Source organism: Tachypleus tridentatus, chromosome 7 (assembly GCF_004210375.1).
Source record: "Tachypleus tridentatus isolate NWPU-2018 chromosome 7, ASM421037v1, whole genome shotgun sequence".
NCBI lineage: Eukaryota > Metazoa > Arthropoda > Merostomata > Xiphosura > Limulidae > Tachypleus > Tachypleus tridentatus.
In genome coordinates this window covers 44,505,354-44,523,920 of record NC_134831.1, presented here as the reverse complement: position 1 = coordinate 44,523,920, position 18,567 = coordinate 44,505,354, and the positions used below count along the sequence as shown (strand labels likewise).

Sequence of the window (18,567 nt, the reverse complement as noted above, 5' to 3'; positions counted from 1 at the left end):
AGAAAACCATTTTTAATCGTACCTTGAAAATCACTTTGCACTCAGAGTAATCAACATTTTGACTCCATATGTTCTTGAAGAAATCTTTAGTGAAAATGCTTCATTAAAAATTCTGATTTTTTTGTCTGTGAAAGAATTAATGATTACTGAATGCTTGCAAAATTTCATGAAGATATACAAAACATATTAGAAGTTATTGTATGGAAACTGTAAAGCTCAATTTGAAGTTGTTTTAGGTCAAATTGACTGAGACTACAGCAAGAGAATTAAAATGACTTTTGGCATCTGAACATTTTAATATTTCAGTAGATTCCTAAGATGAATATTAAACATTTTTTTTCTATAAAGCTTTATATTTTATCTTTTATTTTCTGTACCCTAACTATGTGGTTTCATTAAGTTTGATGAAACTTCTAATAACAATTAAAAAAAATAGAAAATTAAATACTCTTTTTTATTCCCCTAGAATGACTGCAGATCATAATAGAAAACTATGCTTATTTATCCTAAATATTGTCATATGAATCGTGTGTAACTAGTAATCCACCATACATGTTGCAGATCACTTAGTGAACACATAACATGTTACCATATGGAATAATGTAACATGCAAGCTACTCATGAGCATATATTGTGGAAAATTTTTCTCATTATTATTATTATTTATCATCATTTCTCTTACCTAAATTAATCTTATCTGATAAGTTTCTAATCTTTATATATCAATGTGTATGGAAAAAAAGAAATATAGTAATTATATTTGACCTCTTGTTTTTGTTTTTGCTATCAGTTGCTGGTAAGATTTAAGCCTACTTTTTTATAATGATGCTACTAGTACTCTGAATAGTACACTTAAAAACAAATAATGATAACATACACGAAGCATTGTCCAGTAATTACTATGATTTAGCTAGCTTTGTAAATAAGGCAAGAAGTACATAAAATAATTCCCTTAACTAATCGATCTGAACACAAAATAAACATTTGAAGTGGAGATGAAGTAAACACTATTCTGTACTGAATGAAAACAAGAATTATGTTTCATTTAATAGACTAAAAATTTGTCTTCACATTGGTAATAAATAATATAACATGCAATCTCATAAAGAATTGTTGGCAATTTTTGAAAGATAATGTAGCAGATAGATGCAGAAGTGTGTCTGATTTTCAACTTTGTCACTACATAAACAAAATGATTGAAGGATATAAAAAAAAGTACTTTGCCTTAGTAATATCTATATTATAATGAGTAGTGTATGTTCAACTTTACACTTCAGAGAGGGGTGATGAATAAATTAGAAAATGGAAAGTACTTAGACAACAAATGTTATGATTCTCATACAAGGAAAGATTGAGGATTTATTTAAGTATTTTATTTTAAAATTAAAACTTGTATAATATTAAAGATTGGTTAATTAACTACATTTTGATGCCAAGATTATTCAAGTACGTTGATAACAAGGTAGTTTGACCTCCTAGTAGTAAGATGGTTAAGAATAATCTATATTTTCACCAATCATATTTACACAGTTGGACCTTATAGCTTCCACCCTGTTGCACTTCAGCCAAGTTTAGAAACAAATAACTTTAATAACCATGTATTGTATGAGTGGTAAAAATGTTATAATAAAAGTATAACAGTGTTTTCCTTTCTTAGTGCTAACCCAGCAAAGACATGTATATAAGAAATATGTATTGATAACATAGTGGTAGTAAATTTACATAACTTTTAAATAAAAGCGTGAACTACCAGAGATGATGTTAATACATAGTAATATTATGTAATGGAACTACCAATATACAACCAATTTAGTATGTTTAAATACCAATATGGTACATTCAACTACATTGTAACTGCCTTTTCACTACCTTCTGTTGCTAAATATAAAATAAGTGAGAAGTAATATCATTTATTCGATATTACTAATACAACATTTAAAATTTTTGACACAACATTACAAATTATACATTTTTTGATACTACACTACAAGTATTGAAAATATAATTTTTTGATACTTCACAAATTACAAAAAACAAATAATACATTTGTTGATTCGTTATAAGTCATGAAAATATTTATTTTTTGATACAACATTACAAGAGAAGGTATACATTTTCTGACACAAAATTAAAAGTATCAAAAACATGTGTTTTGATATAACATTACAAATTACAAAAACAAATTTATATCTCTTTTTGATACATTACACATTGCAAAACAAATATGTATTTTTTATCTCTGTATTTTTAATATAACCTCTGTTTGTCTGAATTGGACTGTATTGCTTTGGAAGTTGCTGTTGGTATTCTACAAGATTTCACATTAGCTCATGCATGGAAATATAAAAGACCAATTCATTTTGAGAGACTAGTACAGCTATCAATAAAATCATAAATTAAAAGGTCTATAAGATTTGTATTTTCATCTTTATGCCGAGGACATTAATATTATTAAATGTTAAATCATTGTTGATTAAATCAATCACTATAAACAAACACTTGCTATACAAATAAAATTATGCCCAAGTTTATGCCAGAAATATTTTGTTTCTTGCAATATGCAGCTCAGACGTAGTTGGTATATGATGATGTTTTATTCTTTATTTTACTTTTGTCTTGAATGCATTTCATATTTGGTTATATTATATTCTCTATATCTTAATTACTATATTTTAATATGTCTTTTAGCTAACAGTTCTAATCAGTATGGTTGCATCTCTTTATCTGTCAATACATCTACCAGGAACCACATATCCACCACACATGCTCACTGCATGTTTAGAGTTTCTGTCATCTGTAGTTCAACCTCAACATCCTGGCATTTGTAGTGGATATACGCAACTCTACTGAATCATTAAAAAATTCATTATTTCAATTTGCAATAATGTTTTCGAATAGAACAAAGCTAGTATTTTACCTCTATAATACTGGAAAATTCATAAACTTAAGAAAATAATGGGACTTACAATAGTGATAATGAGGTCAAGTTTAAGGTGTTAAAATACATCACCTAATACAAACTTTGTATATAACTGATATCTTATAAATAATCTTGTTCATTGTTACCTAAATGACCCTTTCTGAATACTGTTGTTTTCATTACAGTCTACTGACTGGGTTTATTTTCACAGAGCTACAGAAAATTGTAATTTGTTTTTTTAATAACTACATGGGTAGTTTTTACCATGTTTACTGTACCAAAATAATAATCAATTAAAACTGAAAATATCCAGATATGCATACTGAGAATTGTTCTGTACAGTGGCAGGTCTTGGAATGTTGGCTTGTCCTTCCTGCCTTTCATGTTGAAGCTAGGCTACAGATAGAATATACCCAATTTGATAAACATTCTTTGTAGAGAATCTTCAAAGTTCACTTTCAAGGCACTCAGGATACCAACCTGATATATTATGTTACACTAGTTGGTCAGATAGATGCTTGATTACATCTACAAATTGGCATGCACTTGATATGTCTAAACTATTTCTGTGCATGATAACAAGTACAATGAAAAATAGAAACAGTAATTCATTGTAGAGAACTCACCAGTTGTTTTCTCAGGCTTGGGTTTTCTGATAGCTTGGTACAGATGTCATTTCTAACTATCTATTAGTTTTTCACCATGTCCTTCATTACTTCCACTTATGTCTCAACCACTCCCCCTTTACTGGCTAGTTATTGGAGAATTCTGTTTGTTTTGGTTGGCAATGATTTTGTCCATCCTTACTACTGTTAATCTAAAAGAAAAATACAGAACAAGCTGCCTAGTTAACATAATATTGTGTGTAGCCTGTAAATGGTAATCCAGTCACCATAAGCCACCAAAAATTGGACTGGGCTACTAAATCGGACAACTTAGTGACACAACTTTTAATTACATTATATAGAAGTTTATGTTGTTGAGCACAGTAATGTGAATATTAGGTGACTATTTATAAGTATTGAAACCTTAAAATGCCAGTGTAAAGAAGTAATCATTTTATATTAATGTGTGCACTGATTTATTTTTGTAAAGCTTTGAGAATTTTTCTTTGATTGTTTCAGTAAGTTAAAGGTTCTATTTACATTAACTTTAGTATTTTACTCACTCTCAGTGAAGCTGCTCTTTCTTACTTCATTGCTCCCCATTGGTATGGTGTGGTTCATGCAAGAATGACTACATGCTATAACACAAAAATACAAATATTCAGTCTAAGTAGCTTAAGTCTCATAATGCAGTAAATTAACATATATAAGTATTATTTATTATTATATTGCTCTTCCGGTCATGCCTACTTCACATTACATAACTTGCATTGACACAGTGCACGTGCACTCAGGTTACATATCCAGTAATAAAAACTGACCTTCATTTTTCCTGTCTTGGTTGTGTTTTAATGGAATAATATTTTGTAATATACAGTCACATTTCAATTATTATACATTATATATATGTATATTGATTATTACTATTTAAAAATAAATTATTAAACTGTATTTCTTAAAATACAGAATAATAAATCATGAAGCAAAACAAACAGTTATCTCTTCTTGTTATGACCTTTGTACTCAGTTGCTGCTGAATGTAGGTTACTAAAATGTCACATATGTAGGATATCAAATAGAAATTTTTAATGTTTTATATATACAGTTGAATAACCAGAAAATCATAAATAACTATACTGATACCATAAAATTCCACTGCAATTTATTAAGCTTAGTAAATAAGATGCATTTAGATTTAAAAAAAAAAAAAATGAAACTTTGAGCAGACAAAAGACACCACCTACCTCCTCGAAATAATGGTAGGCTTTTCATAGATTAAAATGGGTGAGAAAACCACTATGGGGACACTTAAGCTGTTGATTAGTTATTCACATGTCATATATTGAAGTAAATATGCATAAGGGACCATTTTCAAAAATGGAAAGAAGTTAATGGGGCCACAGTGTTTGATTCAGTATAAAGACATATCTCAGCAAAATAAAAAGATATGAGGTTCTTGTTTTATATTCTAGCTTGTCAATATCAGTAGTTTGGTTTTTAGATTGTACAAAAGTATAGACTTAGACAGTGAGAATTATAGAACTAGGAGACATGAATATAGTTGTGCACAAGGTAAAAGCCACCTTCAACCAAGACAATTTTATCTTTCAAATAGGGTGGTTGGCCTATGGAATGGGTTGCTTTTGGATGTTGTGGAGGCAGTAAATTTCAATTGAGTTTAAGAGAAGGTTTGATATATATAAAAATGATAAAACCTGACTTTATTTTCTAAGTAGATTTAGTTTTGTGTTAAAGAATGGTGTTCTAGTGATCTAACTTTGTTTAGTAGTTTTAGTTTTGTGTTAGAGAATAGTGTTCTAGTGATCCAACTTTGTTTAGTAGTTTTAGTTTTGTGTTAGATAATGGTGTTCTTGTGATCCAACTTTGTTTAGTAGTTTTAGTTTTGTGTTAGATAATGGTGTTCTCGTGATCCAACTTTGTTTAGTACATCTTTTTTTTTTCACATCCTGGATTCTGTATGTTGTTTGTAGATTCTGTTTAACATTTCTTCTCTTCACTTCTTCCTCACAGTGTGGAACTTTTTCATAACACTGTAATCATGTTTTCTCTTTAAATTTTCTTTAGTTTGGTTCTGTGCTGTTATGGCATAAACCAGTGGTCCATACAATTTTTGAATTTGCCTTGTTCTAATTGCTTTCGTGACTGGTCTCTATAGCAGATAATATCTACTCTGCTCAAGTTGATGTTGTGGTACATCCAAGTTAAAAGGATAAGAACCACAACATCCTTTGTTGATTGCATGGGTGATGTCTGTAAGTTACATTTGATGAATTCAATGAGAGTGTGACCATTCATGTGGTGATACTGTTGTAAGAAAAAGGCTACTATTATTGTTAGATCACAACCTGTATTTAGTTTTACAAGGTTTTTCAATATGACTAGTTCTAGTAGAAACTGTTTTCCTTTTGTCTACATAAATATGTTTTGTGTTAAATCACAAATAAAGATTATTTTAATTTTTTTTTCAAGAATCTCCAGTCCATTTATTTCTCATGCAGCTCAAAACTCAGTTGAATCTCTACAATTTGGATAGCTTAAATATCCTGTTTGATCCTGCTGTTATTAAGTAGACCTAGAAGGAAATCAGTTCCCTTAAGAATGCAGCACTAGTCAAGTATCTATTTAAGTAGTTCAGTGCTTATATTAAGCCCATTCTTGTCATCGTTTTTCTTTTCAGGATTTTTTATCAAAATGTATAATTTTTTCTTCTTCATTTTTACTGTGACACCATGTTCTTACTTCATCTTCTTTCACCACTTGCTTCAATTCTTTTAATTGTCTTACCTTTTAATATGTGTTTACTCTTTCACTTCTTACACTTATAGGTTCTTGAACCAGAAAATTTCAACTGTTCTTCAGACTCTTACTCTGGTTCTATTTGAACCTTTAATCTTTTGAATGTTTCCCTGAAAACTTGTTTTATATTTTCCTGTTGTTTCTAGATTTTGGACATCATTGTTTAAATTCCTGTTTATGCTTCTGAAGCATTTTTTTGTAATATTTGTATTGCATTTTTTCTCTGACCATTTTTTTTCTTGGCTTAGAACGAGACACCCTATGTATTTTTCCACCCTATTGAAAAACTTAAGATTAATTTGCCAAATTTTTGGTCAGAAGTTGATATAACTTCATAGTCTCTTTCTGAGTAAAATTATATGAAGATATGGGCATGTCTAGGGAGGGATACCATCAATCTGTCTTCTTCAGTAAAAACTATATTAGACTGTTTTATTCCTTTCTTTAAATGGGTAGGATATTAATTAATTGATTCTGAATAATCAAATAATTAATTGTTATCAATCTTTTTTTTCTCATATTATTGCCTAATCCATTGCCATTGATAGTTATGAGAAATAAATTGCCTACGAAACTATTGAATTTTGAATGAAGTTTTAAATTTATCAAAGAAATTCAAATTTCATATTGTCTGCTATTTGAGCATACTGTTTTCTTTTTAAAGTTGAAAGAAATGTTTTATTGCATGAATCATATCAACATTGCTTTATATTCTATGTGCTAGCCTTGATTGTAGATGGTAAAAATTTTATGTATATATTTAACGTACATACAACCATAAAAACCTAGTATTCAAGGCTATAATATGGTAAGCTCCCTGATTACTGACAGCTGAAACAAATGACATCTAATAAAATACAGCTCTGGTTGATTTTGATTTTCATAATGGTCATTACTTGTATTACAGTTGCTTATTTTTTAATTGGAGAACTGAGTTGTGTGTGGAAAAATGAGAGATGTTATACTCAGACATGAACATTTTTCCCTTCAAAATATTCCACTTGTGAGAGTGATCATATGATTGCTAAACATAACAATACTTCAGTGAAAAGTGTACTTAGTATTATGTATCAAATATTAATGTATATTGTAATGTATTTAGAACTTAAGTCACCCATGGCAGTTGTGCAGCATTTTTCATGTGCTGAAACCTCTCACTTTAACATAATTATCAGTGATTAAACAACTAAGAAGCTGAATTGTAAATATAGTGATACTTCCCTGAGCAGTTGTTTACAAACTGCTGAAGTAACTACTGAATATTATTAATGATAGTAACAATAAAAATACCCTGCTACAAAATGTAATACTAATAGACTAAGTTTTAGATTTGCACTTCTAACTACGTAATCCAAGAAAATATTTGCAATGTGCATATGGAACTCATTCATGTTCTTTCTCCCTCTTGACTAATATGTTTACTTTCTTTTTAACTAGACATTCCTTGAATGGAAATAATTTACGTTCAGCATGTATAATACTCAACAGTATACAGAAGAAAATGTTTATTTTATGGTGCAGCACTAACTAATTTCAAACTGTACATAGAACCACTATATTTTTAACAATTTTCTTTTTCACAACTATAACTGTTTTTCTTTTCAGTTTGAAGATTTTCCTCACATGAATGGTGAAGAGGTGACATAGAATTTTGTTTTATTGAGAAACACGCATTTATTCCATTTTCAACACGTCCACTATACAGAATTCTTCCTGCCAACTACATCTTTGATCATAAAGTGTTTTGTAAGTTCTAGTCAGTTTCCTGATAATAAGCTCAACAATAACATCAAGAATACATTTGAAAACTTGTTTTTAAATTTATACACAGTTGTTTTAGATTTAAACAGCTATGCTGGGAGGCATGCATTATCTTCTAAAATATTTTATCATTTTTTATACTAATTGTCTCTGAAGATTTCAATTGAAATAATACCTTCTTTTATTTAAAAAAATCATTTTTGCATTATAACAATGGTCAACCTTGACCAGTCAGTTATCCAGGTGATTTCAGTGTATATATTAAGTTTTAACTCTAGCACATAGCTACTATGATAAGTGTTTGTTGTGTGTTACAAAGATTACTTCTGATGTTGTTTTTTTTTGTTATTTCATGAAAGCACCAGTTTGTTCACCATGATTATTAATCCTAGAAATATTTTCTACTATTAAATTATTCACCCCCCCATTTCTAATTTTTTTAAATATTTCATGATTTTCTGCACTTGTTTCTAGTTAAAATGTTTATATATATAAATATATATATATATTATTGCATGCTTAAAGGCCTGTAATACATAAAATAATCAGAGAAGTAACTGGCTTAAATGTAATTATTGCTTGTTGGCTTCAACTGTTGCATCAAAATTTTATAGGGATTCTTTAACAAAAGTAAGAAATTTGTTGTTCGGAATTATACAAATTTTGTAGATAATTTCCATTACAAATTGTTAACATAATATATTTTCTCAAGTATATTATTGCACTGTTTATATATAAATTTAGCTGTTTAATTGATAGAACTTAATTTTATGTTGCAACAGCAGCAAGGTTTATGTATCTTCTTATAAGGTTTTGTTTTTTACAAGGTTTGTATATGTAAATAACATTAATCTAAAATACAAACAGATGTGTTTTTCTAGTTTTTATCCTCCTTCATTTTTAATGTTAGTTTTGAGCTAGTTGTGAAAAGTATTTTGTTTTCATATCATTATTTTTAATATACCTCTGCTTGCTACTTGGTTCATTTTTATTTTCTGACTAACCCAGAAATTATCTCGCATTGCTATCTCTTCTCTTCTTCACATCCAAATTCTTTCTGTACCAGGCAAAAAGTTTAATTATTACTGTGTTCTTCTACTGTCTTAAATACCTGTATTAAACATGAAGACCCTACTGTTGTTTCATGTAAAATTTTGTCTTCTCTATATTCCAGTTAAGATTGTCTATCCAACACTGTTAGAAGGTTATTTTCAGTTTTAATTTTTTAACATTTATTGTATCAATTCTTATGTGTATCACCTACATATAAATCACAATATGTACTTCACAAAGCTTAATATGTGTGTGTGTGTGTGTGTGTGTGTGTGTCATATTGGTAAGGAATATAATGTATAGTAGGTCATCTTACAGTTAAAAAGTTTGTCTGTGACACCTTATGAGTGATAAAACATATTGCATCAATTTGTTTTCACACCTTTATTTACCGTGAACCTTCTTTACTGATTATTCTTCCTCCATCTATATTTTATTTACAGTATTGGGTACTAAAATATTCAAAATTGATTAAAGAAATACCTTCACTGTCATTGAGATGAGCATGCTTATTCAATTCCTGGAATGAAGCACAAAAGCAGGTTATTTGCATGTAATAATTGGATGTGGTATTTGTATTCTTTAGAATCCTTGTTCACATAAATAAGAAAAGCACATTGATGCACCTAGGTTTTAAACAAAATAAAATTGATCAAAATAATTCTTGATTTTTTTATAACCAACACTTTCAGAGAGGAGTGGTACTACTGAAGTTTGTTAATTCTGGGCATCAGGTTAGCAATAATCAAACTCTTTTGAACTTGTTATTGCCTTTCATTATCAGTATCACTTATTATAAGGAAATTCTCATTGATGAATGTGATATGCGATAGTTAAGAGGTTCTGAATGCTTCCCAGGAATATTCTCTCTAATGCAGTTTAAGAACCATTGGGTAGTAGAGGCTATGCACTCATCCAACAAGAAATCAAACACAAATAAAAGTAAATGAATAAAACTTTACTCATAGATGTTCCAAATCACACTTAGATTGGTGAGCTTCTGAGTGCTTGGTGTGAGGAATTTAAATCTGCATCTATATATAAAAAAGGAAATGTATTATACAAATTTACAGAAAAACATAAAGCATGGCATACCAGAATCCAACACTGCATCTATAAATAACTATTAAAAGTAATATTTACAGGGGGTGAATAATCCATAACAATTTGTACTATAGTGATATGCTCAGCTCTCTGAGATTATCTGTGTTTTTCCCATCAGATGGACTTGGCTCTCTCAGGTAGAACAGACACAAGACAAAAGGGATATCAGTTTCTAGTTATTGCCATATGCACCCTATATCCAAGCAGAAGATTTAGTACATTTGTAACTTTTGAACATTCCATTAATGAGAACAACATAACTATATTAGAGAAATTAGAAAACATCATATGAATATTTCTAAGCTCTTCATGTAAGGGAGAAATTAATAGCTGATTTAGCTATAATAGTCCTATTTCTTGCATTTCAGTAGTTTTGAATATAGTTTAATTCATCATGCTAGCTAGAATAATCACTTATTATTTTGTAAACATGATTAATAAATACTTTAACAAGAGACACTTTCTGTTTCTTGCAGCAGAGACTCTTGCATAATAGTTTTAATTTTCAACATAGCAGCAACAAGCTGATGGCTTTTCAAGGCAGGAGACTTAAATTCCTTCAGTGCCAGAGAGAGACTGACTTTCTAGTCCAAGTAGATCTGCCATTTAATTGGATAATTTTTGCAAACTCATCATGATTCTAGGACCCAAAATCAAAAATATTTTAATGACTGGTCATAGTCAAAGAAAATAAATCAGTTGCCTATTTTGTATGTATCCATTCTTGTCTTTCTGAACATTGATTCTACATCAAAATTCTGACTAATCACCTTTCTAGAAGTCATATCCAAGTTAATATAAAACTTTTTCACAGCTTTCTCTCTTTTCTGCTGACATCAGTCTGCAGATTTGGATTTCATGTCCAGTTTCTAATGAAGTTTATATAAACATTCTCACAGCTGTAATTCTCAGTATTAATTAAAATCCATCTTTGGTTTTTGCTTGGCATACATTTTCTTTCATGGTCAAGTATTTACATTGCATTACTCAGTTCTGGATAACATTTCATTCTCCTGGATGCTATATGTGACCCTTTTGTGATATATTACTCATTCCTGGAAGTATTGAAAATAACAAAGAAATGCCTTATAATACTACAAAGCTTCTAGTTTTTATACGGGTATAGAGCTCACAACAAAGCATAATTTGAGTTTTTGTATCAATAACTTGGCCATATTTTATCCAGTTTACAAACTATGGTATTTTAGGAACATGTAATACTCTTTTTCATCTCATTATCTTCATAATTAGAAAATGTAGAGATTACATCAAGTTTATTAATAAATAAATTTACATAAATTTACACACTTGGATAATTCTGCATTAGATTAACTTTATTACATTTCTTTTCAGATAATTTATTTTATACAAATAAAGTCATAATTTATAAACAGAATTATCTAAAGTTAACAATTACTATTTTAGATTTAATTTGAGGATTGAACTAGCTTTTATTTATCATTATTCTTGTTTCAAAAATTGAACCCATACTTTGTATAATCCTAACTTGTGTCATGAGACCTTAGTTCAAAATACGTGAAATAGATTATAAAACTGTGTTACTCGAGAAATTTTTACAATTTTATAAGAAGTTTTGAACATACCTAAAATTCAGTACAGTGTATGAGGATCAATAACAAATGTAAATTAAAAGAATGGGATAATTGTTAACTGAAGCATAGAATTAATCATTAGTACAGGTCCTTTGTGAAAGTGTAACACAATTAGTTTGTGGTATTAGTTACAACACACAACCATTGTTATAACATTTGTTTTGTGTGAGATTTAGGCATTCTACTGTTCATTGTGAATATGAAGTTTTATCAATATTTTATGCTTTTGCTACCATGTTTTGACTTTAGACCTTCCACAATCTCCATCTCTTTTTGAAGGTTCTGTTCCATAGTTTAGAAAGTACTGTATCAGACTAACACTAAAGTTAGTTGATATGATACAATATATGTCTACACAGGCACACACAAACATTCTTTCACAATAAGTATTAGTGCATCTTACACTAGCTTCTTCATTAGTATAGAGATTATTAGATCAACATAGTGGTCACACAATGTATTGAACGATATAGTGACTATTAGAAGCATTAATGTAAGGCAGTGTATGTGTGACACTGTTGGATCATATCGTAACTATTACATCAGTATTAACATAAGAAATATAAGGCAGTGTATGTGTGAATGTTGGATCATATAGTGACTATTAGATTAGTCTTAACACAAGGCAGTGTATGTGTGACACTTTGATGAATGATGTAATGGCCATTAGATCAACATTAATGTAAGGCAATATATGTGTGACACTGTTGGATGATATAGTGACTATTAGATCGACATTAGCATAAGACAGTTTGTTGAATGATATTAGGACAACATAATAGTTAGTAGTCAGTGCTTATTTATGTTATTGTACTCTATATTTATATATAAAGGCAGTTTTACAAACACAAAGATTAACATAACATCCTAAAATCCTTTTTTGGCAAGAGTAAATGTGTCAGTTTAGAGATATTTCTCCATACAAGTGCAACTTATGTTTTTTACATTATCCATAAGTTAAGCCTCCAGAACATATGTTTATAAACTCTATGAGTACAGAATTATTTTAACATAGAATGAAATACTGTATTTATAAGTCTTTCTTGATTTGCTGTGAATGTTTTATAAAAAAAAAAAAAAAAGTATCTAGTTTTCTTCACAGTCCAGTGTTGTCAAGTTGCTGATATGCTCATGGTGTGAATCTAAACCTAATACCATAGGAAATTTTCTGCATTTCTAAACCTTAGATGTATCATAAGGAAGACAATCAAATCCCAATATTTGATTAGAGTAGCCCAAGAATTGGTAGTCTGTTAGTTCAAAAGCTATCCTTGCATGAAAATTCTGAAATAAACGACTGTCTATAGAACCTCTTTCTGATATTAAATAAATTTTCAGTGTGACCAGGGATTTTTCCAAAGTCCAGTATAATAAACTTGAGAAAATATTATCATTTAACAATTAAATAGGATTTTGTTTTTAAAAAAAAGAAAGCTGGAAATATATATTATTTTCCTGATGTTACCAGTCTCAGTCATAAACTTTCCAAGTGTACACATATTGCTTTTTGTGTATTAAATCTGAGCTTTAACTTCATAGTGCAAAAGTTACACATTTTATGCATTGTTGAAACTGTAAAAACTAGTACATACACTGAACAAATAGTATGCTTCTTTGGAAAAGACAGCATTAATTTCAGAATGATGGTGGTATACTTTCTAATTAGTAGAAGTCTGGATATTTGTGTAAATGTGATTTTAATGGCATGTGATAGAATTCTCTTTATTTAATTGGAAACATTTCTACTATAAGAACATCTTGGAATGTTTGAGAAGGAAGACATTTCATTGTTTGTTCTATAGACATCTGAAGAAAATATTATATTTAAGGTATTCTCATTTTTTATTGTTTGTCTTGTTGCAGCTTCTTAGTGTGTTATAAAAGAAATGTGTATGTCATATACATTTTAGAAAATATTCTTAAGTTATTTTTTATTGTTTCTCATACAACAGTGTATTGGTATATTATAAAAGAGACACATTCCATTGTATGTATCATATAAACATTACAAAATAATCCAACTGTTCTCATGGAACACCTTAATGGTATTTTAAAAGAAATTCATCCTGTTGTGTGTATAGTGTTAAAATTTAATCTCGATTTATATTTATTGTTTTTATTTCAAAAGAAACTAACTCCATTTTAAGTTACTTTTTATTGTTTCTAATGTTAAAACAATTGCATTATGCATTCCATTGTGTTTATTATATAAATGTTAGGATTTAATCTTAGGTTATTGTTTTTTAATGTTTGTCAAAATAAGTCCAAGTCATTATATGTATTATATAGTTGTTGGAATTTAATCTCAAGTTAATTGTTTCTGTTGTCAAAATAAATACACTCCATTGTGTGTGTATGATATAAATGTTATAATTTAATCCCAAGTGTTATTTTTTTATTGTTTATGTCAGAACAAATCATTCATTATGTATATGATGTGTTATAATATCTTTTTTCATTGTTTCTTATACTAGAACTTGCTAGTGTGTTTGAAATAGTTTTCTTGTTAATATATTGTTTTATTTTTCTACTCATTATCATACAGTGTTCAATAAGTCACTTATCTCTAAAACAAAACTGTATTCAGTAGAATGTAATTTTTTGTCTCAGGTTTTTGTAGAAAATCCATATAAGTGGTGCTGTATTGAAGGGTAGATATTGACTTTTGAAGATTCAGAATATCTTAGCAAATAGGGGTTCAAACCTCTGATAGTGCTACTTTGTATCTTATTGATGATTTCATCATACTGGTTAGTATTTGATTGAAAACCCTTTTACTTTACAAGTAATCTATATAAATAAAATAAAACATATAAACAAGTAAAATTTAGTTTTGAAAATAGTCTGTTCGGTGCAGGGAAGAAGTTGTTACATAAAATGTTTTGATGGTGGTGGTGTACATGCTTTAATTTAATGTGTGCTTGATATTCAAACATTATGTCTGATAACAAGAGAAGAGGAAAATATGACTACTCGAATGTCACCAGACAAACTTTTTAATGTTTAGAACTATCTTGAAGTCCCAGCTATGGAATAAACCTTCTAACACAGTCCTACTTATAAGAGCTATGACACTGTATTATGTGAAACCTAATATATCTATTCATTATTTAATAGATGAGCTTTAGTGTATTTTTATGGTGAGTGATTCACTTAATGAAGGCTACGTATGTGTGTCGTACATCATAACAGTAATTCCTGATCAAATAATGATTAATTAGATGTGATTAATATTAAATTGTTATTGCTTGACTGAAGATCTGCAGGTTTGCAGTTGTTTGTGTAATATAAAAATTAAAGGAAAGCAGTTTAGGTAATTCCAAGGAAGAAATCTACACATTTTATATTGACAGTGTTATGTGTTAAGACATCCTTTGTTGTTGGTTTTTTTAAGTAATCTGATGATAAGGATTTATGATATGCATACTGAACAACTGTACTTTGAAAAATATTTCATTCTGTTAAAATGGCTTTCTAGTATAGAGTTAAGTAATACCATGGCATAAAAAAAACATTGTTTTATATTCCTGGTGATTGTTAGTGTAGGAGACTTGTTTAACATACAAGACTGTGTTTCATATGCATATTAAGCACCTCTCCTGTAAATGGATTATCTGTGATTATTGATGGAATAACTGTGAAGTATGATTAATGTTCTCAGAATCTCTGTGCATACCTAGCATATAAAATGACTAGAGTAACTGGAATGTTTAATCACACTTCTTTTTAAATGGAAAAAAATAGGAAGATTTTTGAGTTTCAGTATTAAAAGTTAGTTAACAACCAATTAAGTTAGATCATTTATTGACAATATAAATGGACAAAATACTTTGTACAAGACTAACTTTAATTCATATTTTCTTAACCCTAAAATGGCAGCCATCATCAATTAATGCTGCTATCTACAGTATTCTTGCTGTTTAAGAGTTAATATTCTAGTTGCATTTCTAAAATACATGTGCAAGTTCTAACTATCCAAGAACATCAGAATGTTGAAATCTGTAAAAACAAAATCATCATTAGACTGGTATTTAATGTGAGGAAAAAATGATTTTTTTAATATAAAAATAGTGAAGTAATATTATAAATATACTTTCTAAAACATACTAACTTAAACTAGCATTTACAGATGGGCAACTTGCATCTTGTGTCTCAGAAGTAAAAAAAAAAAAGTGTCAATGTAGATTTAATAAATTATGTTTTATCGTTGTGATTGGTTTAATATTTTATGTTGACTTTATAAATGTTAATGATATGACAAGATTACTTGTGATAGGAGGATTAAGAAATTTAAGAGATTGGTTGCTACAAAGCTCTGAGGTTCAATTCACTATGGCAGACAGTTGAATTCACTGTATAGTTTATCCTCAACAATGAAATAAACAGAATAAAAAAAAACAACTGATGGTATATTTCAGGGGTGGCAAACCCACAACAGAGAGGGAACCAGAATTTTGCAGTGTACATTACAGAAGAGACTTTTATCTCTTTTGTCACGGATAATTTTGAAAAAGTCCAGTTGAAACTGAGGCTCGCAGTAGCACCACCCAATTGGTTCCAAAGAATACAAATGCTTTTATTTTATAAAATAATAAAAATATTGTTGTTTTCACCAAAATTTTCTTGTTTTGTATACAATGGAATATCAGTTAAACCTTTTGAATACATGTTTTGGTATATTTTCTTATATTTCTTAAGTTAAAACATTTTACTTTAAATTATAGTAAACTATCCTTTATAAGGAGCCACATATCAGCTTTTAAGGAACCACAGGTTGGCCATCCCAGGTATATCTTATCAAACAAACTGTAATGTATGCAGAAGCTGTAACAAAATAAATCATAGGGCATTACAACCATTTCCATCCTGTTACATTCGATCAACTTGTTTTACAATTTAAAAGTAAGTTTATTTCAATTAATATTAAATTATTAATTGTTTAGAGAATTTTAATAAAGTAGTTTGTTTTTATAAGGACAATAAGGTTTTATTAGTCCAGGTAACTTAGGTGTTTGACCAGATGAGTTTCATTGGTCCCAATGAAAACCACTTGCTCTGCCAAAATGTTGACTATTTTTTTATTTTTTTCATATAGCTCTTTTTTTTCATGCATTTTTATGTTGCATTTTACTGTTTGTGTCATATTTTATTATTGTTGTTGTGAAGACATTGTTTTGGATGCAACATATTTGTTTGTACTTTTAATATACATTTTTGTTTTTATAAAATGAATGTGTATATCATTTTGAAAAACCTAGAATCTTTGTTAACATACCAGTTTAATCTTTTTAATTTTCTGTGTGAGATTCTAAGTTTACCATATAGAAACTTGTCTTTCTCAAGCATAGTATTACCTGATGTAAATGAAGTGGGATACCAAGTTGCATTTTGAGTAAATAAGTCGAGGTTTTTCACAAAAGTGGTCAACATAAAGCTACAAAATGACAGAATTAACTTTCTTTCATCAAGCAAGGAAAAATCTGTGAGACACCAATTCTAGTTGAGCAGCAATCATGCCAAGTTCCAAGAGGTTGAAATCGTGTTCAGAAACATATAGCATTTTGTGATGTCAGAATGTTGTGCATGAAAAGATGCACCAAATATGTAAAACAAAAACCATCTCTGAAAGATGACATACAATGTTGTATTTCTTTAAGCAGATTGTTGACAACAGAAGTAAGATTAGTATGAGCAAGTAAGAAGTAATAAATTAATAACATATTTAATCTTACAACTTGTTCCAATATATATTTATCTATAAAAAAACAGTAATTATGGCTGTAATTAAAGCACATGAAAACGAAAGTGAGGAAGACAACTAGGAAGTGTATATTATTAATTGAAAATTATAATGTTATAAGCAAACTTACAATATTTCTTTTTAATTTCTGTAGGAACATCTGCATTCTGTAAATAAAGGCATATGCAATAAGTAAGTGTGAAGTTTCACAAGTATGAAGTGTATGCAAAGTATATAGTAGTACATAAGGTTTTGCCAAGTTTGTGCATTAAAAAACAAACTCTGAATTAAAAGATATAGATTATTTCACTTGCTTATATTGCTACATTGTGAATTGTAATTATGGTTGGAAACAAAAATAATTCAGAAGTAGATAAAGACATGACAGAGCTTGTAATATTTAGTGTAAGGCCAAACAAAATTGTTTACATTAACCTGGCCTAACCTAATTTTGATTCAGATCCTAATCTCTATTATTATATTTAAGGCATTTAAACTCAGATACTAAAGAAAAGGTAATTCATTAGCAGGCTGATCAGATTTAACTACTGACAAATATTTCTACTCAGCTTCTAGATGCATTACTTACTCTTTCACCAGTCACTGCCAATGATGCTACTATCTGTTGTCAAGATAACCTTACTGACAAGGTGGCAAAAGTGTGAAAGTCCAATGAAAGTGTACACTGAATATTACTACTAGCAGCATACTAGCATTTGCATGACAAATGCTTTCTTTATGTTTTGCAATTAATATTACTGTAGTATGGTAGCATCCAATCATTTTATAGGTTTATTTCCTGCCATGTAGAATTGAATTTACATCTTCCTATCTTTTCCTTTTCACAAAAGCTTATTTCTTTTCTTCCTCCCCCACCTTTTTGCTAGAAAAATACAGGAAAAATGGTAAAAGAAAGCATCTTAGTCCTGTACCAAATTTGTCCAAAACCAAATA

The 18,567-nt window shown here is 29.1% G+C and overlaps 1 protein-coding gene across 10 annotated transcripts in view; it reads left to right on the top strand.

The window, feature by feature from the left end:
* Positions 1-18,393, top strand: part of LOC143255559 (ribosomal protein S6 kinase-related protein-like) — an 82,068-nt gene extending 63,675 nt beyond the window's left edge. For 3 of the 10 annotated variants that reach the window (XM_076511398.1, XM_076511397.1, XM_076511400.1), the window contains exon 15: positions 7,948-18,017. In XM_076511398.1, the coding sequence (XP_076367513.1) occupies positions 7,948-7,989 (42 nt within the window). In that variant the 3' untranslated portion in view covers positions 7,990-18,017. Of the gene's footprint in view, positions 1-7,947 lie in introns of all 10 variants that reach the window. The other 7 variants (XR_013030717.1, XR_013030715.1, XR_013030718.1 and 4 more) reach the window with 7 other exon arrangements.
* The last annotated feature ends 174 nt before the right edge of the window (positions 18,394-18,567 follow it).